Here is a 26,097-nt window from a genome sequence, read left to right on the forward strand (position 1 = left end):
ATTAGACTCGCCCAGAATACTGGCATCTTTTTCCATCTCCAGCAAAAGTCCATTTCATCCATTTCTCAGCTCGGTGCCTGGTCTATATTAGGTATGTAATAAATATCAGTTAAATGAATGGTAATACATCTGAATCTTCTTAACACCGAAGTCTGAAACCTATTATTGTAATTTTAGTCATAATCTAAATCTATTTGACCCTCACACAAAAGCCATTCGAATCAACAGCAAACAACAAGCAGCTGCTTCTATTCAAAGTATACATACCTCTGTCATCTGAACTGTTTTGAAGTTGGCCTTGATTGGAAGACAAATGGCAAGCAGCTGCAAGTTTAGTTACAAAGTGCTTGGTAGGAAGGCAGAGCACGAAGCAGGGGGAATCAAAGTGCTGTTTCATACATTAAGCACGGAATTCCTTTCCAACAAACATCTCTCATTTTCCTAGAGGCAACTAATCCGGACGTGCCCTTTGAACTTAGGAAAACACAGGGCTGCACTCTGGGAGAAAAGAATCTAGTTTGAAGGCCAGGCAAGGCTGGGAGAGCAGGGCAGTCACACCTCCGGTCTATTAATTGTTTTTAAAGGAGAGTGTGGACCATGGGAAAGCCACCAGGCAATCAGCCCAAAGGCCCGGATTAACCAGACATAGGACACTGAACATGTTACTTCCCTCCTTTGTCCCTCATTTTCTCCTTCACAAAATAAGAGGCAAAAATATATAAAAGGGTAAAATTGGATGACCGCTAGGCACTAATTTTCTGCAATGATGGGAATGTTCTATCTGTGCTCTCCGATACAATAGCCACTAGTCACATGCCACCTCAGGCCCCTGAAGTGTGGCTTATGCAACTCAGGAACTGATTTTTATTTTTAAACTTCACTGAATTTTAATACATTGAAATTTCAATAGCTACATATGGCTAGTGGCTCCAGTTCTGGAGAGTACAACTCGAAAAAGACCTCTAGTGGGGTGCCTGGCTGGCTCAGTCGGTAGAGTGTGTAACTCTTGATCTTAGGGTTGTGAGTTCAAGCCCCGCACTGGGCGTAGGGCTTACTTTTAAAAAATTTGTTTTTTAAAGACCTCTACCATTTTACATAATCTTTGGACAGTCATGTGGGGAAAACATGGACGTTCGAGTAGGTCAGACCTGGGTTCTAAACTTAGTCCCAACACTTTCTAGCTGTGCGACCTTCCTCAAATTACTTAACTCCCCTGAACTTCGTTTTCCTTATTTGTACAACAGAATATTACGACCTTTCTTGCAGAATTTTAGTGCAAATTCAAGATAATGCATGTAAATAGGACAGACAGGCTCTCAATAAATGTTAGTTCTTTTTCCAGTTATGGTGTCCTTCAGGGATACAAGTTTCATGTCTTTGGACTTCATTCTACTGTTCCTTCCGGATCTAGGACCTGTACTTAATGATTACCCCACAGATTAACAGCTGTGCTCCTACAGATGCAGCCCTTGTCTTTCAAGAATGCAACTTGCTCAGGAATTGATTCAGGTCCTCAGCTGTGGGCGAGCCAGTAAGCCAAGTCCCCTGCGCCTCCGGAACTGCTGACTTCTGCTCACCCTGGGTCCCCTCCACCTCACACCAGCATTCAGGAATTCACAGAACTCTTCCCCATGATTGCATACCAAGCGACACTTTGTTCAATGCAACCAGAACACCTGTTGGTGGTTCTGGTCCTTCCCTCCCTAGCTCTCCCCTTGACTTCCCCTAATATTTTATGGTTTCTTTATTTGGAAACGCTTTAGGATAACCTTTCATTTTGTAATTGCTCAGTGATTCAGAACACTCAGAAATAGAAATGCAACAAGCTACATTTATGGCTAACCCAGCATTAGTTATAGTTACCAAAATAAAACAAGGCAAAAGAGACTGTTTTAGAAGGGAGTGTTCCAATAAAATTTAAAAAATGTTGCAGTCCCTAACTAAATTTTTTTAAAGACTTTAAGTAATCTCTATACCCAACATGGGGCTCAAACCTATAACCTTGAGATCAAGAGCCGCATGCTCTACTGACTGAGTCAGCCAGGTGCCCCAGTCTCTACCTAAATTAATATTTGTTAAAAGCCTGGTCCAAGTGTTTCATTGGCCCATCCTCTAGTGACTGGAACCTTTCCACAGCACCAATGACCAAGTTTTATATTGGACATAAATGAATGCCTAAAAGAAGCAGTATTAATTTTCTATTAATAATTATTGGAATGTTAAGCCACTGCTGTCTTCCTGTTGGGGGTGGGGGGGAAGAAGCTGAAATACAGGCTGGCATTTTGGTAGGATTTCAATCTGGATTCCAGTAAACCATCAGACAAAAGGTTTACAGTTGACTTGGAATTCTTGCTAACCTCTGAGGCCTCCCCCGACAGACTGTTCTGGAAGGACCGTTTACTGAAGGATGGAATGAAATCAAATTGGGTAAATAACTTTGACTCTGGACTCTCAAACGTGGTGAAGGTTTTTAAAATTAACCTGGAAATATAAGTTACAACTCAATAAAGAGACTGTAATTATCCTGGATCCAGACAAGCCTGTAAGTACAACAATATGATTGGCTAGTCATGTCTTCTTACAACTTCCCATATTCCTAGTTTTAACCTGAATCTGGAATCCATGAAGATCATTCACTCAACTTATTGTTCTACTTTGTCTGAAAAGTAAATGCAAGTAAGAGCATTCGAGATTCTGAACCTTTCTTGGTAACAAACTCAAAATAGGTCAATTCCAGAAAGGCATTCATTTCAAGGGGACTTTGTCTGTGGTTATTTTGAAAACCACTGCTTTTAAAACTGACATTATGAAGCTTAAAAATAGGCCCTCCTACTAAGGATCCTGGACTAAAATACCCTTTCCTCCCCTCATTTCCTTATTCCCTTTTCACTCAAACACCTAAGAGAATGGTGATATAGAGGGGTGCCTTTTCAAGAGCTTAGATTATTACTTGAAAAAATTCCAATTATTTCTTGAAAAAATTCAGATTATCAGTTAAAAAAATTTTTTTTAGGATACTGGATAAAGTTACCAAAATTTGGTGTTGGGTAAACTTGGTTGGAAAATTTTCCAACCAAGTATCCTAAATGAAAACATGTAATATATACACCATAAGAAAATCCAAGTCTGAAAACCAACTCCTCCATTCCAGCTGTGTGAGCTCCCAGCAAGTTTTTTCTCCTCTCTGGGTCTGGTTTCATCTTGCAAATGCAGGCAAGGGGGCTAAAGGCTCTGTAAGGTCCCATCCAGCCCGAACAGGCTCTGCTTCTATTAAGCTAGGCAGCTGCTTCCTATTTTCATGGCTCTTTGGAAAAAGCAGAAATGTTCCTTGCCCAGAAGGTCCTTGGGAAGCATCATTATACTTAATAGTGTTCCCCTGGAACACAAGAACTGCTATTGAGAGCAATGCAGGATGGCTATAAAATATAAAGGTGTTCAGAGGAAAAAATAAGTTATGTTTTAAAGATGACACTAGTAAACCTAGAAATGCATATACATTCAACCAAAAAATTACTAGATATAATGAGTGATTTTAACAAAGCTGCAGGATATAAACAATTCATACAAATCAAACCATGGTCAAGATGGAAAATAGAAATTAAAAAATGTTCAATCACAATGGCATCAAAAAAATGACATCAAAATGTTAAGTCTTTAAAATATTAACTCAGGACACAGAAGAATTATTCAGAAGAAACTATACCACTACAATAGGAGACAAAAGAGACATTAATAAATGGAAAGGTACATCAGGAAAGTTGTTAAAGTTTTCATTAGGGGCACCTGGCCAGCTCTACCAGTTGGTAGAGCATGCCACGCTTCATCTCAGGGTCATGAGTTCGAGCCCCAAGCTGGGTGTAGAGATTACTAAAAAATAAAATCTTTAAAAAAAAAAATTTTTTTTAAATAAAGTTTTCATTAACCCTACCAAATTGAAAAAAAACTATCAAAACTACATAAGAGTTAAAAGGCAATTTTAGAAATACATCAAGGGGCGCCTGGGTGGCTCAGTTGGTTAAGCGACTGCCTTCGGCTCAGGTCATGATCCTGGAGTCCCTGGATCGAGTCCCGCATCGGGCTCCCTGCTCAGCAGGGAGTCTGCTTCTCTCTCTGACCCTCCCCCCTCTCGTGTGCTCTCTCTTTCTCATTCTGTCTCAAATAAATAAAATCTTTAAAAAAAAAAAGAAATACATCAAAATACCTTAACAACCAAATTAAAGTAAACCTGAAAATACATCAGATAGGTAGATAAATTATATTTAATAAAGTCCTATAAGATACTAGAACTCATTGTGAAGACCCATGCCTCACACCAAACACATTAATAAATTCCAGATGGGACAGAATTAACCAGTAAGAGAGAAATGGCTGTAAGAAAAAGAAGCCACATACTCCTGTGAAGTTGTGAAGAGGTAGGTCTAAATACTACAGAAAAGTAGGGCTCTCCCATATAAAAGACATGCTTTTAAAGACAAAAAAAATAAAGATGTTTTTCTTAACACAACATAAAAGGAAAATCTGGCCAATGGGACAACGTAGTAGCCACATAATTGATAAAACTTTAAAATACAAAGCACACTGACCTCAACAAACCACAAGACAAGCAGTTGTGATTAATAGAAGACATAAATGAACAAATAAATACAAAGCACATAAAAACTATTCAGACATACCTATTAAAAAATCACCAGAGAAGAAAAGTTTGCATGTGACTTTTTGAAACGTCTAGCGGTTACCACAAAGCCAGCCCACCTACCTCTCCAGCTTCATCTCCTCTGACCCACACCCATGCACCGGCGCACTCAACTACTTGCTGGCTCCTCCGGGCATCCCAGGCTTTCCCACTTATGTGAAGTGGCCCATCCTGTGCTCTCTTCCTGCCATGCCCTGCCCCCCCCCATTCCCATGGAAAGCCTAGCCATCCTTCAAGACCCAGCTCAAATGTCATCGCTTCCGCGAAGGCTCTCCTAATCTCCCCCACTGGAAGTCCTTCTTCCTCCTCTCAATGAGCTCTCACAGTACTTTCTTTGTACATCAGGGCACTTTTCTTACTCTGCAGCCATTTGTTTCCTTCCTGTGCCCCTGCAACCTCTCCCTGTCCTCGTAAAATTTATGAGAGTTTATAAAATCCCTGGAGACAAAGACAATCTTACTCAACTGCCTCCAGCTTCTAGCAGAGCAAATTACATCAAGCATTCAATAAATATTAGTTCAAACGGAATTGAGGAAATACAGAAAATAATCCCATTTCAAAAATACAGCCTGGCTAACACCTGAAGTAAAGCAGACTGACCTTCAAAGGAACCCTTTCCACCTATGAAACTATCAAAAATCACAGCGCTTTAAAAAAAAAAAGAGAGAAAGAAGAAGAAGAAAAAACCTTTCTGCAGCTGGAGGAAACAGGTGAAATATAACTGGTTCCATTTTTTTTTGGAACATATTCTGTTAATACGTAACAACAGCGGCAACATGGTTCACTGCCTCTGATTTGGTGTATGAATTAATCTAAAAGCAGAACAAAACAAACTGGTTCAAAACATTTATCAGACTATCAGTACATAATAAAAATCTGGGGGCGCCTGGGTGGTGCAGTCGGTTAAGTGCCCGACTCTTGGTTTCAGTTCAGGTCGTGGTCTCAGGGCCTCAGGGCCGTGAGATGGAGCCCCAAGTCAGGCTCTGCGCTTCAGATTCTCTCTCCCTCTGCTCTTCCTGCCCCCCCACTGCCCGTTCTCTCTCAAATAAATAAAATCTTCAAAAAAAAAAATCTGGAAGCCCCCGAATCAACAAAGTATCATTTATAAGGCCAGACTCCATCAAATTCTACTCTTCGGCCAAAAATAAATGACAAGCATGAGGATTATGTGTAAAAGTTAGGGGGGGGGTTGGACGGGGGAGGGGTACTTCATCAACTGATCACAGCCACGTACATAATGGAATGTCCAAAAAAAAGTTAAACTGGAAAGTTTAATGTCTGTAGCTTCCTTCTTTAAAAGGTGTTAATACATTCAAATTTTTTAAAGAGTTGTGCTTAAGCAGGCAAATATTCAAAGAAGGGGTGAGGGGGAAAGAGGTCACATTACCCTTCTCCACTTCTTCTTAACCCCCTTGTAACCTCTTCTTAATCTGACTCCCTTGCTGACATCAAAGCAGGACACCCCTGGGAACTACACTGAGAAATCAGAGGCAGGATCAGCTCTTTCAGTCTGTCCTGCACCAGGATCCAGAAAACACTTGCTGCTTTAAAACAAAACACCATTCATCCTGGGCGGAGTTAACTCAGCAAACAGGTATAGAAGCCTCCAAACAGCTCTCACAGGTCTTTGGGCAACAGAACCAGGACACAGGACATTAAGTAAAAACACAATCAAGCGGCAGTAAGACAGTAAGATGATTTTTCAGAATTGGCAGCTTCTGGAAGAAAACAAACAAAATTGGGACCTTAAGCTTTCCTCTAGCAAAGAGGTTTTTTGTTGCTGTCGGTTTGTTTTTGATTTGCTTTCTTTTTTTTTAAGATTTTATTTATTTATTTGAGAGGAGGGAGGAGCAGAGGGGGTGGGAGAGGGAGGGGGAAAGAATCTCAAGCAGACTCTGCACTGAGCCCCACATGGGGCCCGATCCCAGGACCCTGAGATCATGACCTGAGCCAAACGAAGAGTCTGATGCTCCACCAAGTGAGCCACCTAGGTGCCCCAGTTCTTTGTTTAAACATTATTTTGGGGTGCCTGGGTGGCGCAATCAGTTAGATATCTGATAGCTCTTGGTTTCAGCTGGGGTCTTGATATCTGGGGTGTGGGATCCAGCCCCATGACAGGCTCTGTGCTCAGCGTGGAACATGCTTAAGACTCTCTCTGCCGCTCCCCACCCTCTAAAATAAATAAATAAATAAATCTTTTTAAAAAAATAAATAAATAAACATTACTTTGGTTTTGTCCAATCTACCAATAATGATTAACTGTATCAGCAGTGTTATAAACCCAGGGGTCCAAAAAGGTATGGCCCTTAATCAAGTTAAGGGAAAAAAGACATAAGGAACACTTAGTGAATAAGAAAGCATTATGATTTTTAAATGATACTGCATTTAATGTGATGTTCATTACATAACATAGACCAGAAGTACAAAAGGGGAAAGAGAAAGAAAATGTGAGTTAACATTAAAAAGGGCATAAGACTCAGGATGAGTTTTGTTCTTTGGATACTCCTTAAATATTTACTATGAATTTTTCCAAACATACAGAAAAACAGAAAGAATAAAAGAGTGAAACTCATAAACTAACCAACTAAACAACTGAACAATTTGCCTCACTTGCTTCATATGTGTATGTGCATTTTTTTCTTGAACCATTTCAAAGGGAGTCTCATGCATCACCTATGAAGAACATTCTCCTACATAATAATACATTACAGCTAAAAAATTAATAATTCTCTATTCAAATTTCCCAAATTGTCCCAAGAATGCATTTGGTCACTATTTCATTTTTGACTCAGTATCCACCTGAGGTTCATGCATTACATTTGGTTGGCATGTCTCTTTAGTCTGTTATTCTATTTATTTATTTATTTGAGAGAGAGTGAGAGAGCACAAGAGGGAGCAGGGTCAGAGGGAGAACCCAGACTCCCTGCCAAGCAGGGAGCCCGATGCGGGACTCGATCCCAGGACTCCGGGATCATGACCTGAGCAGAAGGCAGTCGCTCAACCGAGCCACCCAGGCGCTTTTTTTTTTTTAAGTTTGTTATTCTAGAACCACACCACTCCCCCCGCTTTTACCCATGACACTGACTTTCTAAAAAGACTAGGTCAGTTGTCATAAAGCATGTTCCACATCCTGGAGTTGTCTGATGGTTTCCTCCTGGTGTCATTTGACTTGTTCCTCTGTCCCTGTATTTGTTGTAAACAGGAAGTTAGGTCTCAAGACTTGATTAGATACAGATTTGGCTTAGATTTTAAAAGACAGGCAGCATATAAAATGTCCAAATTAACATGATTTATCAGCATTTGGAATTTGGTATTAAGAGCAAAAGATAACAGCTTTCTGGGGCGCCTGGGTGGCTCTGTCGGTTAAGTGGCTGCCTTTGGCTCAGGTCATGATCCCAGGGTCCTGGGATCGAGCCCCGCATCGGGCTCCCTGCTCAGCAAGGGGTCTGCTTCTCCCTCTCCCTCTGCCTGCTGCTCCCCCTGCTTGTGTTCCCTCTCTTGCTGTCTCTCTCTCTGTCAAATAAATAAATAAAATCTTAAAAAAAAAAAAGATAACAGCTTTCTGAGAAGAAAGAAATCAAAATGGCATCCTTAACAACACTTCCCCTTTGAATAGCATTCCAGTAATCATAAAGTGCTTTCATATACATTATTTTGGATGATGCTCATCTGCCCACCTTCTTCACAGGTTTGTTACATCATCACCCTTACTTTACTAATAAGGAAAACCAAGGCTCAGGAAAGTTGAATGACATAGCCAAGATCAACAATTAAGAAGTAGTATAAGTCTTGAAGACAAATCCTAGAATAGCATGGAGTTACTCAGAAAACTACAGAATCTCAAGATTATGTATATGTATACATGGGAGATGAAATTTATGCTAGGTCTTAAAAGATGGGCAGCATTCACTCATTCCAGACACTCTGCTAGATGCTGGAGAAAGATCAGTACACAAGACAGTCATGGTCCCTGCCCTCATGGAAGCTAAAGTGTGGTGGCAAATACAAAACAAAAATACAACCACATAGGAAAGCGGAGGAGGGCATTCCAGACAAAAGAAACCATGTGAGCAAAACGAGACAGAGGTAGGAAGCAGTATCCTGGCATGAAGGGAGGACAGTAAAGGGGTCAGTGTGGACCACAACAGGTGAACTGGGATAGAAAAAAACCAAACTAGATAGGTAAGGCAGGGCCAATAGCTATTCTACTAAAGTAACCTCTCCCTTTCTTTCAAAGATGCACAAGTAAGTGAAACTAGAATATTCTAAGTGTTTATGTTCAAACAAGGGCCCCCCACATCTCCTTGCCATGGGCGAAGTCATCTGTAGGAATCTTTTTTTTTTTTTTTAAAGATTTTATTTATTTATTTGAGAGAGAGAGAATGAGAGACAGAGAGCATGAGAGGGAGGAAGGTCAGAGGGAGAAGCAGACTCCCTGCTGAGCAGGGAGCCCGATGCGGACTCGATCACGGGACTCCAGGATCATGACCTGAGCAGAAGGCAGTCGCTTAACCAACTGAGCCACCCAGGCGCCCCCATCTGTAGGAATCTGTTTGCCTTTTCTGTACCTGCTGCAACAACAGCAGGGGCATTCTTCCCAAGAACACAGGCTTCGGCTGGCCTGACTACTCACCTGAAGCTGTTCTCAGATGACAGCGCCAGTATTAGTTATTGCAGCAACAAAGAGGTAGACACGTCCAAATTCTACTACAAATGAGTTAAAACCACTTGAAAGGCTCCTAGTTATTATCATGGTACACAACCCAGAAAAGGCCATCAGAGACCCCCGAAAAGCACATCAACCTGTCTTAACCTTTCCGTCCCCTTCTTGAAGGGCCTTCACATCCTAATAGACGTGTGTGTCCCTTACAAACCTGGCAGAAGTGCTGATGCTAGAAACTATGCTCCGAATGCAACCATTAAGTCAGTCTGAGTGTTTTAGGGTTACGGTGAAACAGTTCAAAAGCCAAAATCTGTGGATGACACCAAGGCCAAGCAACGCAGCCTCCCGTTTATTCAGCACTTTATGGCCTTCAAAGCACTTTTACATGAGTTACCTTGTTTAATCTTCCCAATACTCTTGCAGGGTAGGAATGCTTCATTTCATCAGCAGGTGTCTACTGAAGAACAGACACTGTTCTACTCACTGACCAAGGAACAAAGCCAAGCCCCCACCCTCGTGAAGCTTACACATTTGCGGGGTACGGGCAGCAGACGAACACACACAGTGCACTATCAGTTAGTGGTAAGTGCTGTGAAGAAAGACTGGGCACAAGGAAGGGGCAGAGACAGGGAGTGCTATGTTACAGATTAGACAGAGTGAGCAAGGATGACCTCTGTGAAGAGACATTTGTGCAGACACAGGTCTGAAGGAAGGGAGGAAGCACGTTTTTTAGGAGGAGAGCTTCCAGGTAGATGGAATGGCAAATGCAAAAGCTCTGAGATGGGAATGTGCCCCACCCACTGCAGACCGACACCAGAGCACAGTGGGGTGGAGTGCAGGTGTAAGGGGGCGCAGGGGAAGAAAACAAAGGACCTGATAGGGTGGGACCTTGTAAGCCATTAAGGTCAAGATTCTGTTAAGGCCCCTTGTACTGAACAGATAAAAAAACAGAAAGTCAGGAAGTACAAAGGACTTGCCTGAAGTTAAAGAAAAAGTGAGGTTTTGGGAACTGCCCTGTGCTGGGATTTCTTCTCAGGGCTCAAGCTTCTCCTCATGGAGATTAAAAGTGTTCTTTAAGGGGCGCCTGGCTGGCTCAGTTGGTAGAGCATGCAACTCCTGATATTGGGGTTATGAGTTCGAGCCCTATGTTGGGTGTGGAGATTACTTTAAAAGTGTTCTTTCAGAAACAAAGAAAGAGATTAAGTATGTGCCTCATCATGGAAGGAGACACAAGGTATACCAAGCAATCCCATTTGAGTATATCCCACAAGGAACTCTCACAAGTGTTCAAAAGGAGCCGTGCACAAGGATGGTCATGCCTGTACCGTTTGATGCAGCAAAAGGCTGAAAACAGAGGGGATCTGACATAGGATGGTAAGTAAAATGTGGTACATGACCGCTCTGCAACCAAGAGAAATAGTGAATAGCATCATGTAGCATCATGAATAGGTCATAAACATGGTACTTCATTAAAAAAAAGTAAAGAGGGGCGCCTGGGTGGCTCAGTTGGTTGAGTGTCTGCCTTCGGCTCAGGTCATGATCCTGGAGTCCCGGGATCGAGTCCCGAGTCGGATCCCCACAGGGAGCCTGCATCTCCCTCCCCACCCCACCCCACCCCTGCTTGTGTTCTCTCTCTCTCTCTCAAATAAATAAATAAAATATTTCTTTAAAAAAAAGTAAAGATAGGGCGCCTGGGTGGCTCAGATGGTTTAGCGTCTGCCTTCAGCTCAGGTCATGATCCCAGGGTCCTGGGATCGAGTCCTGAATTGGGCTCCCTGCTCCTTGGGAGCCTGCTTCTCCCTCTGCCTCTCTCTCTCTCATGAATGAATATAAATAAATAAATAAATAAATAAATAAATAAATAAATAAATAAATAAATAGTAAAAAAAGGTAAAGATAAACTGGAAGAAAAGTTGGGGGTGGTCATTGCTTCTGTTCAAATAGTCCTGGTTCTCCTCCTTCCAAGAAGCCCCCCTTCCTCTGAAGGTCAGCATGGCCATGTGATTTGCTTTGGCCAATGAAATGGGAGCAAAAATGACCTGTGTCGGGCACCTGGGTGGCTCAGTTGGTTAAGCGACTGCCTTCGGCTCAGGTCATGATCCTGGAGTCCTGGGATCGAGTCCCGCATCAGGCTCCCTGCTTGGCGGGGAGTCTGCTTCTCCCTCTGACAGCCTCCTCCCTCTCATGCGCTCTGTCTCTCATTCTGTCTCAAATAAATAAATAAAATCTTTAAAAAAAAAAAAAAAGTGACCTGTGTCACTTCTGGACAAAAACTTTAGGAGCCAGAATGTGGTTCACAAGATGCCCTTCTCATGTGACCATATTTCAGAGATGGTACCTCCATAAGCCTACATCCCTAATGGAATCCAATGAACAGAGACTGCCACTGACCTGAACGTATGTCGAACTACTGATTTTTTGGTTGTTTGTAATCTCAACGTAACCGAATCTATCCCAACTGAGGCATATTAATAGCACAACAGTAATTTTTATAAAATTTGAGTATATTTAGGGCATACAACATGAGATTTGATACACATACAGGGAAATGATTACTACAGTCAAGTTAATTAACAAACATATCTATGTCCTTACATAGTTACCATTTTTTGGTGTATGTGAGCACTTGAAATCTACTATCTTAGCAAATTTCCATGTTCAATACAGTATTATTAACTATATGTACATTAGATCTCTAGACTTATTCATCCTACATTAACTGCAATTTTGTACCCTTTGACCAACACCCCACCTCCCCACCCCTGGTAACCACCTATCTACTCTCTGCTTCTATTTATTCCCCACCCTTTTTTTAGATTTCACATATAAGTGAGATCATGCAGCACTTTTTTTCTTCTGTGTCTGACTTATTTCATTTAATATAATGTCTTCCAGGTTCACCCATGTTGTCACAAATGGCAGGATCTCCTTTCTTAACGCAGAATAACGGCACAATCGCATTCAGCACTGTCCGCACAGAAACCCACAAAACAATACCATCTGCCTCCCAAAGGTACACATACCCAACAAATGGGTGGAACTATAAGACCATATATTAAATACCCTAGAGTGGGTGAGTGAATGCCTGTGAAAGAAAAGGAAATGGGGAGGGGGAAATAACAGCAAAGGGGAAAATAAATGAAAAAGTACAAAAAGATTTGTTAAACACACTGTGCAAATATTAGAAATTTAAGTCACTCACTGATTTACTCAAACACATTTGCACTTATTATGTGTCAGCTACTGTATTCCAGGGACTACTTAGAGAGCAATGAATCAGAAAAAGGCAGCCCTAACCTTACAGTTTATGGTGTACAGAAAAGACAGATATTTAAAATATCCTAGGGGCGCCTGGGTGGCTCACTCGTTGGGCATCTGCTTTCAGCTCGGGACATGATCCCGGGGTCCTGGGATCGAGCCCCACGTCGGGCTCCCTGCTCTGCAGGAAGCCTGCTTCTCCCTCTCCCACACCCCCTGCTTGTGTTCCCTCTCTCGCTGTGTCTCTGTCAAAAAATAAATAAAATCTTTTAAAAATAAAATAAAATATCCTAATAAAAAACTGAAGACAGTGAATGAATGTCATTAAAAAAAAAAATCAGGTGATAGGCACCTGCTGGCTCAGTGGAGATGCGACTCTCTTGATCACAGGGTCATGAGTTTGGGCCCCACACTGGGTGTGGAACCTACTTTAAAAAAATTTTTTTTTTTTTAAAAAGACAGGCACTCTTAAGTGCCCTGTCTAAAAAAAAAAAAAAAAAAAAAAATCAGATGACATGGGAAAGTGACCTCCTTTAGAGATTAAGTGGTCTATGAACACCTCGGAGGAAATGACATTTAGGTAGAGATGATGATTACTTCCTTCCTAGCTTGGGAAGAGGAAGGGATGATTCATTCTAGGCAAAAGGAATAGCATGTGCAAGGGCCTGGAGGGAGTACAGACCATCCCAAGGAGGAAGTGAAAGAAGACTAGTATGGTGGAAGAAAGGAGCAGCAGGAAATGTGGTTGGGGGGGGGTGCACAGGGAGCAGACCTCTGGGTCTCACAGCCCAAGAGGAGTCTGGATTTTATTCTAACTGCAATGGAACCATGAAAACATTTGAAACGGGAATGATATGTTCTTATGTCCAATTTATTTCATGCTAACACTTAGTACCCTTGCATTATGCTCGTGCATTTTTGCAAAATTTGCAAAAGAGGTATTTTTGCACTCTTTTTTCTTCAAGGACCCCGGCAACTTGCATAAACTTCAGGTCCCATGTAACCCAGCTCCATCTGAATGCATTAACTGCTAAGTTAGAGGTAAATCCCAAAGTGCCAAGGAGCCACAGAGGAGAAGCAACCTTGCCAAGTTAGTACCAAGAGATCCTTAATGTCAATGGATTTTTTTTTCCTTCTTCTTTAGTTTACGTTACATTGGTAATGTTCACAACTGTGCCCTGGTCTAATCACAGAAATCACAAGAACAGCAGCCTTACTTGAGAAACACTCTCAAAGGTGAAAGATGGAAGATGTGTGCAGCCTTCCTCCCTTTAGTGCCAGGAAATGTAGGGGAACAGTCCCTGTTTGTCTCAGGCAGCCTACACAAAGGTGCCCCCTATTGTAACACAGCAATGAGTCATGGAGGTAGATGCAGATGGCACAAAAAACTAAGCAATCGCGGGGACTCACTTATCCAGAAGCAAAGGCACCTTAACATACATATCCACCACCACGAATGGAAATTACCTTCCAGTTTCCTTCGGCTTTCTCAACATTGACCCAGTAACAAAGGCACGAGCAGCTAACATTTATGGAAGGTTGACTATGTATTAGCTCATTTAACTTTCAAGACTACCCTAAGTAGGTTCTATCATTAGCTCCATTTTTGCAGATGATAAAACTAAACCTAACTAAGCCTTAGCTCCTAGATAAAACTGATACTTGTCCCAGGTCACAAACCACAAAGTAACAGAGCCAGGATTCAAACTTAGCCTGACTCCAGAGTTCAACCTCCTAATCACTGTTGAGAACCTCCCAGTCCCACCAAACTTTTCTGCCACCAACTCCAGAGTAGTTTATTCTTTTCCTGCTTGCATTTTTTCTTTTTTTAAAGATTTATTTATTTATTTTAGAGAGAGAGCACGAGCAGGAGCAGAGAGACAGAAAAATCCTCAAGCAGACTCCTCACTGAGCTGGACTCAGGGCCTGATCCCAGGACCCCGGTATCATGACCCAAGCTGAAACCAAGAGTCGGACACTTAACTGACTGTGCCACCCAGACGCCCCTGTATTTTTTAATGAGATTCCTCCCATTTGCAAGAATACAGCTGTGGTGCCACAATTAACAAGAGAATGACAACAGGTACTTCCACTCAGTACCTACCTCCAAATCAAACAGGAGCAGGATGGTCAGGCCACAACATTCAACCAGCCACTGTGGTCAAAACTTGTCCTGCCCTGTGCTGGGGGGATGTCAATCTGTTTTAAAGGGGTAAAATTCTGTACAGTAAGTCTGAAGGACTGTCTGCATAGAATCTGACCTGTACAAGTCAGTATCATACAAAAGAGACATTATAGTACCGAAGAGCATCTGTTGGGAGCAGGCCTGAGGAAACTAGCTGAGTTCACACCATAGGTCCTCCACTGGCCTTGTGATCATTACAGGGATGGAGAGAGTCACCAAGCCAGCAGGTCCCCAGGCTATTAAAATCTAAAGAAAGAAAGGAAGGTTATAGAAATCACCAAAGGGCAGACGGTTCAGGCCTACTCCACTCATTTCATCAGCTAGCTTCCATACATCTCCAGTGTGCCGGTAGAGATTAAGAATCTTTTCTGATTAATTCTCCAGCTAGCCGGGTCTCTCTCCCTCACAGTCTTGTCCCTTACTCAGGACGCAAAAAGAGTTGTGGGAGTTCGGAAACACCCTACTAAACAGCCTCCTCCCTGTTTAATGAGATCAAGGGCTGGTTTGTGAGCAACACTGGAAGCTGCAGAGATGGAGCACCTTGTGCGCGGTTTTCAGGGCTATGGGTGTTCATGTCTCAGGTCAGTTTAGGGCTCATGGTAAAGTACAGAAAGTTAGGAGAGTCACTGGTGAGGAGCGATTTGTTAATGAATGAAGAGTCAGATAAAGCAGAGGAAAGCAGCTCCCTTGGAAACAAGACAGTTTCCAGCAAGAAGGCCAAGGGGCTGGAGCCCCCGAAGTCGGCAAGGGAAAAGCTACGGGGATGTCGGTGTACACACGCCCCTGCCAGCCAGCCAGTGGCCACAACGAGGCGGCACTCCCGGCCCACAGGTGTCAAGCACAAAGGTGAGGACGTCGTGGCTTGCTCGTCCCAACTCCACACTCCATACCCTGAGCCGGCCTCAAAGAAGCAGATGCGATCTTAATTCTTTCCAGGACATTTGCTGCCTTCTCAGAGAAGCCAGGATCCCAGACGATCTGGGGAAAACAGCTGGGGAGAGGCGGGGGATGAACCAGTGTTCATCTTTGAGGGGGAGAAAGTGAACGGTCAGTGGCCAAGGATGACTGCAGGGGTCGGGAGGGGGGAAAATCGGGACCCGTTGGGTCCACTGACTGGTCTGAGTCAGGAGCACAATCTGTGCTTAGTCACCGATACCTCGGCGGCCGGGAGTTCCTGGCCCCTGCCAGCCTGAGACGTACGTGACGAACCCGAGCGGAGCCCCGCGCGCCGCGCACATCGACTCGGTTCCTACACCCCAGCAGGGGCCTCCGCAGCCCGGCCCGGCGCGCGCCGCCCACCCCAGACTTACTCCGCCGAGCTGGTCCCGTTAACCGCGGAGCCGTCGGGAGCCGGGTTCAGCTGGATGGGCGTCGGCTTCTTCTTGGGCATTTTGGACCCGGGAAGGCGCTTCTAACTCCGAGCGGAGGGCGGCCCCTCTCTTGCTTCCTCCCTCCGAGCTGCCCCACGCCCGCCGCGCAGGGCCAAGTAGGGGCCGCGGGCCCCGAGGCTGCCTTCGGAGGGCGCGCCCCGCGTGGTCCCGTCAGCGCCGAGGGGCCGCTGGCGGTCTCGGGGGACCCCCGCCCCGCTCGCCCGGGGCTCGCAGGGAATCGAAGGGCTTCCCCGCCGGCACAGCTCGGCAGCCCGGGATTCCCTCTCTCTTTGACTCCCTCAGTCAACCGGTCCCTCAGGCTCGATCGACACCGCCAAGCCCTGCTCCAGCTTCAATCCGGAAAGTACAGCCGCCGCCGCCACCGCAGCGCTCCAGCCGCTAGGCGCAGACGTCCCAGGGAGGGAATGGAGGGCGGAGGAGGGGCGTGGAAGAGGGAAGCCTCGCCCCCTCCACCCGGGCTGCGGCGCTTTGCACACACCCACTCGGCTCCGCCCCTATGGCCTCGCCGACAGCCAATAGGAGCACGCCTCGGCGGCAGATGACGCGGAAATACGTCACGGGGGCGCGGCGCGCGGCCCTGGGGGCGGGGTCCGGCGCTGGCTGCACAGCGCCCTCTGCTGCCACGCGGCACTCAGGTGGACCCAAAGGGAAAGGTTTTCGGAGCTAACCCGGAGGTGGGCTTCGCCAGACCCGGTGCCAGTCGGTCTCCTCTTCTGCGGTGACTGGGGCGCCCTCCCAGGGCCGAGTTGAAGGAGATGAAATTCTAATGAAGGAGATGAAATTCTAATATGAATAAGGAAAAGAACTCTTCTCATTTCTAGAGGAGAGGGAGCGTGAGGAAGTAGAAAACTTGTCAAGAGACTCCTTGCGCCTAACAAACTGGCAAATAGGTACATAGATTTATATAAAATTGTAATACACACTACTGATCTACTGATGAGGGTACAAGGAGATGGGTACTCAATGCTGATAAGATCGTAATTGGGGCAACCTTTTTTGAGAGCAGATTGATAATATTTTTTAAAGCCTTGAAACTTCCCCTTTAAAAAAACAAAACCCTTTAAACCAATGAGTCCAGTTATATGAAACTTGAAGAAATAAGATGTGAATAAAGAGCTTATATAATAAAGTATAAAGGAGGCACCACACATATTTTTTTAAATGTAGATTCAGGGGCGCCTGGGTGGCTCAGTTGTTAGTTAAGCGGAGACTCTTGATTTGGGCTCAGATCACGATGTTGTGGTCGTGGGTTCATGGGATCCCCAGCTTTGGGCTCCACACTGGGCATGGAGCCTGCCTGAGATTCTCTCTCACCCTCTCCCTCTGCCCCTCCCCTGCCTCTCTCTCCTCCCCCAACTCATAAATAAATAAATAAATAAATAAATATTCAGTCCTTCTCTTCCCCCTTCCTATTCAGTCCTAAAGGTATTAAGTATGCAGAACACAAAGTAAGCACCTGCACCTGGTGGTCCAGAGCAGGGTGTCAGCCACCCAGGTGTCTGTAGTATATAAAGAGTAAGAATTCCTCTTGTTCTTGTAGCCCTTGGTATTGTTTGAATTTTTTATTATGCATATAACTTACTCAGTTAAAAACTTTTTTTTTTTAATTTTTAACATTAATATGGGAATGTAAACTAGTGCACTTTGGGAAACCATCTGGCAAATCCCCCAGTTAAATATGGCTACCATATGACCCAGAAATTCTACCCTAACTATATACTCAAGAGAAATGAAAAACATATATCCATACAAAAACTTACACACAGATGTTTATGGAAGCATTATTCATAATAGCCAAAGAGTGGAAGCAACCCAAATTTCCATCAACTCACGAATGGATAAACAAAAGGTGACATACCCATACAATAGAATATTACTCAGCCACGAAGAGGAATGAAGTGCTGATCCATGCTACAGCATGAAAGACACTGAAAACATGATGCTAAGTAAAAGCAGTCAGTCATAAAATGTCACATATTGTATGATCCCATTTATATGAAACGTCCAGAATAGGCAAATCTATAGAGACAGAGAGTAGATAGATTAGTGGTTGTTTAGGGCTTGGTGGGGCAGATGAACCAGGGACAGTAGAATGATAGCTAAAGGGCATCAGGTTTCTTTCTAAGGTGATGAAAATGTCCTAAAATTGACTGTGGTGATGGTTGCTCATCTCTGTGAATTTATTAAAACCATTGAATTATACACTTTAAATGAGTGAATTATATGGTGTATATGCATTGTCTCCCAATAAAGCTGTTATTAAAGCAACAACATCAACAAAGAAATTCAGGGGAAAGAGCCAAGAATAGCCAAGACCGTCTTGAAGAACAAAGCTGGAAGATCTGTACTACCAGATATTGAGATGCATCTAAGTTTGAGTATTTAAGACAGTATGGCACTAGCATGAGGGCAGACAAGTAGACCAATGGGGTAGAATAAAGAGTCTGAAACAAACTATATTTGATCACCTGATTTTTGACAAAGATAATAATACAGTGCAGTGGGGGACAGAATGATCTTTTAAATAAATGGTGCTGGGCCAATTGAATCTCCATATGAGAAAAAGTAAGTCTTGATCCCTATATCACACCATATGTAACAAATCAACTCTGAATGGATTATAGAACTAAATAAGGCTTTTAGAAGAAAATATTGGGGAATATCTTCATAATATTAGGGTAGGCGAAGTTTTTTGGGGGGTGTTTTTTGGGGAGTTGTTTGCTTGTTTTGGGTTTGTTTTTATTTTATTTTTTTAAGATTTTATTTATTTATCTGACAGACACATAGCAAGAGAGGGAACACAAGCAGGGGGAGTGGGAGAGGGAGAAGCAGACTTCCTGCAGAGCAGGGAGCCTGATGTGGGGCTCAATCCTAGGACCCCAGGACCACGACCCGAGCCGAAGGCAGACGCCTAATGACTGGGCCACCCAGGCGCCCCTGTTTCTTTGGTTTTAAGTAAGCTCTACACCCAACCTGGGTCTTGAACTCACAACCCCAAGATCAAGAGTCACATGCTCTAATGACTGAGCCAGCCAGGTGCACCTCAGCAAAGATTTCTTAAACAAGACACAAAAAACAAATCATAAAGGAAAAATACAATAAATTGGACTCTATTAATGTTAGTTACTTCTGACCTTCAAAAAGGGTAAAAATAGAGAAGACATTTACAATTCATATGTTGGGGGAAAAACCTCATGTCCATAATATATACAAACTCCTACACATAGAGGAGCCTGGGTAGCTCAATCAGTTAAGAGTCTGCCTTCAGCTCAGGTCCTAGGGTCCTGGGATCAGGTCCCACATTGGGCTATCTGCTCAGCAGGGAGCCTGCTCCTCCTTCTCCCTCTGCCTGCCACCCCCCCTTCTTGTGAGCTCTTTCTCTCTCTCTCTCTCTGTCAAATAAATAAACAAAATCTTTAAAAATTAAAAAAAAAGAAACTCCTACATATAAACAAGAAAAAGACAAACAATCCAACAGAAAAATGGGCAAAAGACTTGAATAGTCACTTAATAAAAGAAGATATTCAAATGGTTAATAATCATGAAAAGATGCTGAACTTCCTTAGTTATGAGGGAATTAAGAATCACAATGTGAGTACTTATTTCTACTAAATTGTACACTTTAAAATGATCAAAATGGTGGGGCACCTGGGTGGTGCAGTTGGTTAAGCATCTGACTCTTGGTTTCAGCTCAGATTGTGATCTCAGGGTCCTGAGATCGAGCCCCCAAATCAGGCTCTGCGCTCAGTACAGAGTCTGCTTAAGAATCTCTCTTTCTGGGGCGCCTGGGTGGCTCAGTCGTTAAGCGTCTGCCTTCGGCTCAGGTCATGATCCCAGGGTCCTAGGATCGAGCCCCGCATAGGGCTCCCCCGCTCCACGGGAAGCCTGCCTCTCCCTCTCCCACTCCCCCTGCTTGTGTTCCCTCTCTCGCTGTGTCTCTCTCTGTCAAATAAATAAATAAAATCTTTAAAAAAAAAAAAAAAGGATCTCTCTTTCTAAATGAAACAAGATGAAACCAGAGAGGGAGACAAACCATGACAGACTCTTAGTCTAAGGGTTCCTGGAGGGATGGGGTGGCTTGGTGATGGACACTGGGGAGGGTACATATTGTGGTAAGCTCTCTGTGTTGGGTAAGACTGATGAATCACAGACTTGTACCCCTGAAACAAATAATATATTATATGTTAATATAAAAATAAAATAAAAAATAAAGTGGGGAAACAGACCACAAAAAAGGAAAAAAAAAAGACTCTTTCCCTCTCTCTCTCTGCCCCCCCCACCCATTCTCTCTTTAAAAATAAATCAATCTTTTTTTTAAGATTTTATTTATTTATTTGTCAGACAGACAGAGAGAGAGAGAGAGAGCACAAGCAAGGGGAGCAGCAGAGGGAGAGGGAGAAGCAGACTCCCTGCCGAGCCGGGAGCCCTATGCGGGACTCGATCCCAGGACCCCAGGATCATGACCTGAGCTGAAGGCAGACGCTTAACCAACTGAGCCACCCAGGCATCCCCAATAAATAAATCTTTTTAAAAAATGACCAAGGGGTGCCTGGGTGGCTCAGTCGTTGGGCATCTGCCTTCCACTTGGGTCATAATCCCAGGGTCCTGGGATCGAGCCCCACATCGTGCTTCCTGCTCAGCGGACAGCCTGCTTCTCCCTCTCTCGGTCCCCCCTGCTTGTGTTCCCTCTCTCGCTGTGTCCCTCTCTGTCAAATAAATAAATAAAATCTTAAAAAAAAATAAAAATAAAAAATGGCCAAGATGGTAAAAACTTAATGTATAGTTCATCACAATTAAAAAAAAAAAAAAAAAACAGGGGAGCCTGAGTGGCTCAGTTGGTTAAGCGACTGCCTTCGGTTCAGGTCATGATCCTGGAGTCCCAGGATCGAGTCCCACATCAGGCTCCCTGCTCAGCGGGGAGTCTGCTTCTCCCTCTGATCCTCTTCCCTCTCATGCTCTCTGTCTCTCATTCTTTCTCTCTCAAATAAATAAATAAAATCTTTTTAAAAAATAAATAAATAAAAAATAAAAATTAAAAATTAAAAATTAAAAAAACCCAAAACACTATGATACTACACCCACTATTCTGGCTAAATTGGAAAGGATAATATCAAATGTTGTTAAGATATAGAGCAACTAGGAGAGGATTTTCACCCCAATAGTGGGAGTAATAATGTGTGAAACCAGTTGAAAAAACTGTTTGACCATATCTACTAAGTTTGAACTTACTTCTACCCCATGACTCAGAGATTCTACTCCCAGGCATATACCTAGAAAAATCGGTATATATGTTCATCGGAAAACATGTACAAGAGTGTTCATAGTAACACTATCTGTAACAGTTATTGGGGAAACAACCCAAATGTCCATCAGCCATAAATGGATAGATTGTGGTAAATTCCTACAATGTAACATTCTATAGTTTTGTGAAAATAGACTATGATTACCTGCAGCAATATGAATGAGTCTCACAAACATCCTGTTGAGTGGAAGACACAAAGACACAAAAAAGTAATACTAATATATATATTAAATATATATGGTACAAAATGGGCAAACCTATCTATGATGTTAGAAGTTCGGATAGTGGTTATCCTTGAGGAGCAGAGTGATAGGCAAGTGAGTTAAAGGGGGCTTTTTGGGTACTAGTAATGTTTGCTTTCTTGATCTGGGTGTAGGTTATACAAGTGTATTCCATTTATGCTTTATGTACTTTTCTGGATGTACGTTACCCTTCAATAAAACAATTACAAGAGAAAGAAAAAGAAATTCACTCAGCATTACTAATCATCAGGGAAATGCAAATCTAAACTACAATAAGATATTGTTAGAATGGCTATCATCAAAAACACAAGTGATAACAAGCATTGGCAGGGTGTGGAGAAAAGGGAACCCTTGTATACTGTTGGTGGGAATGCAAACTGATACAGCCAGTATGAAAAACAATATGGAGGTTCCTTAAAAATAAATTAATTAAGTAAGTAAAAATAAAAATAAAGCTACCATTATGATGAAGTTTTAGAATATATGTCAGGTTCAGTGGGGTGAGGTTTGGAGCCGACAACTAAGAAAAAATTCTTGAGACATCTTTGGTGCAAAACGGTGGTTTATTAAAGCACAGGGACAGGACCCATGGGCAGAAAGAGTTGCAGCCCCCGAGGTTGTGAGCAGTGGCTGATTATACACTCAGGAGTTGAGGAGGTAAGGACAAAGGGGGTGACCAGAAGGATACTGGAGGCCTGGTTATTGTCAAGCCAAGGTTGTTTTTCCCTCTAATGAGGCACTAACATGAAGACAGTTGGGAGTTTCCTGGAGGAATGTTACATTCCTCCTATCACATGTCCTTGTCAATGGGCTTCAGGTTCAAAAGAAATTCAATTTTATTTACATTTCCTTCTGCTTCAGCCTCCCTTAATTTTATGGAGGGGAGGGTGATGTTAGGGCCTCAGGAAACTGAGTTACAGGTCTCTGGAAGTTAGGCTATTGATAAGAAAGCTTCTTCCTTGTAAATCACCAGGACATTTGTAAACTGAGGGAGACTCCTGTCCTGCAGGACTGTGATCTCTATCAGTTAACCATTTGTTTTTCCTTTAGAGCAGCCAGGAGTGCCTGAGGAATGTCACATATATCCCAAGGCGGGGGAGTGTAGGGTGCCCGCTTTGGCTTTGTCCTCAGGGGCCTTCTGTTCCCTCATCAATATTACCCAGCAATCCCACTTCTGGGTATTTATCCAAAAGAATTGACATGAGGGGCGTCTGGGTGGCTCAGTTGGTTAAGTGACTGCCTTCGGCTCAAGTCATGATCCTGGAGTCCTGGGATTGAGTCCCGCATCAGGCTCCCTGCTTGGCGGGGAGTCTGCTTCTCCCTCTGACCCTCCTCCCTCTCATGCTCTCTGTCTCTCATTCTCTCTCTCGCAAATAAATAAAATCTTAAAAAAAAAATTAAAAAAAAAAAAGAATTGACATCAGGATTTCAAGGAGATAGATGCGCTCCCATGTTCATTTCAGTATTATTCACAATAGCCAAGATATGGGAATAACCTAAGTGTTTGTCAATGGATGAATGCATAAAGAAGATGTGGTATATATACACAGTGGAATACTATTCAGTCTCAAGAAAAAAGACATCCTGACATTTACAACAACAAGGATGGACCATGAGGGCATTACGCCAAGTGAGATAAGTCAGACAGAGAAAGAAAAATACTATGTGATACCTCTTAGGTGGAATCTAAAAAAGCCAAACTCAAAGAAATAGAGAATAAAGTGGTGGTTACTAGAGACTGGGACGAGGGGAAAATAGGGAGATATTGGTCAAAGGATACAAACTATCAGTTATAAGATTAACAAGTTCTGGGGATGTAATGTACAGTATGGTAGTTATAGCTAGTAATTCAAGTATTATATACTTGAACGTTGCTAAGGCAGTAAATCTTAAATATCCTCATAACAAAAAAGAAATGGTAATTACGCGACAGAATGAAGGTGTTAGCTAATGCCTTGGTGGTAATCATTTCGCATATACAAATGTATCAAATCAGCAGCTGCACACCTTAAACTTACAGAATGTCACGGTGTCAATTATATCTCAATAAAGCTGGGATTAAAAAAAGAAATCACGATAAAACATTTTTTTCTCAGAAAATAGGTCAGACTGACCAAAATGTGTTTTGTTTTGCTTTGCTTTTTATTTATTTATTTTTTTTAAGATTTTATTTATTTATTTGACAGAGAGAGAGAGAGAGAACAAGTAGGCAGAGAGGCAGGCAGAGGGAGAGGGAGAAGCAGGCTCCCCGCCGAGCAGGGAGCCTGATGCGGGGCTCGATCCCAGGACCCTGGAATCATGACCTGAGCCGAAGGCAGCCGCTTAACCAACTGAGCCACCCAGGCGCCCCTGCTTTGCTTTTTAGATCGAAAGAGTAATAAGGCCTTTCATCAGGGTCCTGAGGTCAAGCCCCACGACAAATCCTACATCTTCTGAGCATCTTGTGTTTCTTGTTTCAGATTTTGTGGGTTTTTAAAAAATTATATAACTAATCCCAATGTATTATGTAGGGGAAAAACTAGAAAAATGTAAAAAGGAAATTAAAAACCATTCATGATACACTACTGAATGATAACTTCTGTTTACATTACGGAGTCTGGTGTTTAACTTAGCCGTACTCACATGTGGTTAATATTATAGGATCAATGAACTTTATCAATTTATGAGCTTTATTTTAGAGGCAAGTCCATATTTGTTCCTTACAAATTAAGCTCTTTTATTCTCTTATGAAAAATTCTGTTGGGAGATTCAAAATAAAAAATGCCAAGGTATTGGGGCACCTGGGTGGCTCAGTCAGCTAAGTGTTGGACTCTTGATTTTGACTCAGGTCATTTTATCTCAGCGTTGTGAGATGGAGCCCTGGGTTGGGCTCTGTGCTCAGTGGGTAGGTAGTCTGCTTGGGATTCTCCCTCTCCTCTCCCTCTACTCCTACCCCAGCTCACATGCTCATGCTCTCTCTCTCCCCCTAATATAAATAAATCTTTTTTAAAAAAAGAAAGAGGGGCGCCTGGGTGGCTCAGTCATTAAGCATCTGCCTTCGGCTCAGGTCATGATCCCAGGGTCCTGGGATAGAGCCCCTCATCAGGCTCCCTGCTCTATGGGAGGCCTGCTTCTCCTTTTCCCTCTCCCCCCCTTGTGTTGCCTCTCTCGCTGTCTCTCTCTGTCAAATAAATAAATAAAATCTTTAAAAAAAAAAAGAAAAAAGCTCCCTCTCTCCCTCCCTCACACTCTCTCTCTTTAAAAAAAAAAAAAGAAAAAAATGCCAAGGTATTGCAAATAAAAGTTATTCTATATGAAAAAATTCAACCTTCCATTTTTTTCTCTTTTAATACTACAGTTGTCTACTCTTCCATCCTAAGTGAACTCTGTTTCTGCTACTTTTACTAACACTAACTTTGTTTGCCTATAATTCATTTGTTCAGGGTGGGGCTAATTTTTAAATGGTTTAAATAAATAGCTAAGAAATATAACCCATTGTCTAGATTTTTTTTTTTAATTTTTTTTTTAATTCATGTGACAGAGAGAGAGAGAGAGAATATGAGCAGGGGAGAGGGAGAAGCAGACTCCTCGCCGAGCCAGGAGCCCGATATGGGGCCCGATCCCAGGACCCTGAGATCATGCCCCGAGCTGAAGGCAGACGCTCAACCATCTGAGCCACCCAGGCGCCCCAACCCATTGTCTAGATTTTTAAACTCCCGGTGAGTTTGGCAGCCGTTCCTACTAACAGAGCGAAGGGTCACAGCGCCAAGGGTAACGCTGCCCTCCCCTCCCCCTTCAGAGGAGGTACATCTGCTTCCTCAATGCCGGATGTCGGACGTTCCGAATGCAATGAAACCACTGCGTTATTTTGGGAACCACTTTTAATGGTCACTTCCCCTTCATTTAAAGGAAAAGAGACCTCAACAAGGTGAGGAGTGACGCAATGTAATTGCTCTCTAAGGATGTGGCTTCAGCCAGACAGGATGTCAGATCCGGCACCGTTTTTGGAGGGGAGTGGGGGTAGGGACCTCACCCTGGCTTGGCATCCCAGAGATGTGCAACTTTGCTTTTCACCCTTGGGTAGCACAGTGAAAGAAGATATACTCGGGACATACCAGCTTCCTACATGTAGGGTAGCTCTGGAAAGGAAGTATTGACTTCCTTTGGAATCACAACCCAGGATCCCGGATATTCTTTTTCTCAAATCTGGTCTGAGATGAAGCAAATCTCTTTCCTAGGACATTCATTTGAATGCTTGTCATCATTGGACTTTTTTTTTTTTTTTCATGCTTTCTTCTACTCAATAGAAAACCCCTGTATCACCTTTTTCTGCCAAGTGCTTTGCAAAGATAATAAGCAGGAAATTTAAAATGAGAGTGACCGT

The 26,097-nt window shown here is 43.1% G+C and overlaps 1 protein-coding gene across 1 annotated transcript in view; it reads right to left on the bottom strand.

Moving 5' to 3' along the window:
• MAP2K1 (mitogen-activated protein kinase kinase 1) overlaps positions 1-16,606 on the bottom strand; it is an 80,432-nt gene extending 63,826 nt beyond the window's left edge. Inside the window, exon 1 of the mRNA XM_045899828.3 lies at positions 16,110-16,606. Within this exon, the coding sequence (XP_045755784.1) occupies positions 16,110-16,189 (80 nt within the window). The 5' untranslated portion in view covers positions 16,190-16,606. The remainder of the gene's footprint in view (positions 1-16,109) is intronic.
• Positions 16,607-26,097: the final 9,491 nt, after the last annotated feature.

This window comes from Mirounga angustirostris, unplaced genomic scaffold (genome assembly GCF_029215605.1).
Source record: "Mirounga angustirostris isolate CCGP_5_RB_7025 unplaced genomic scaffold, mMirAng1.0.hap1 SCAF_9, whole genome shotgun sequence".
In the NCBI taxonomy this organism is placed as follows: domain Eukaryota; kingdom Metazoa; phylum Chordata; class Mammalia; order Carnivora; family Phocidae; genus Mirounga; species Mirounga angustirostris.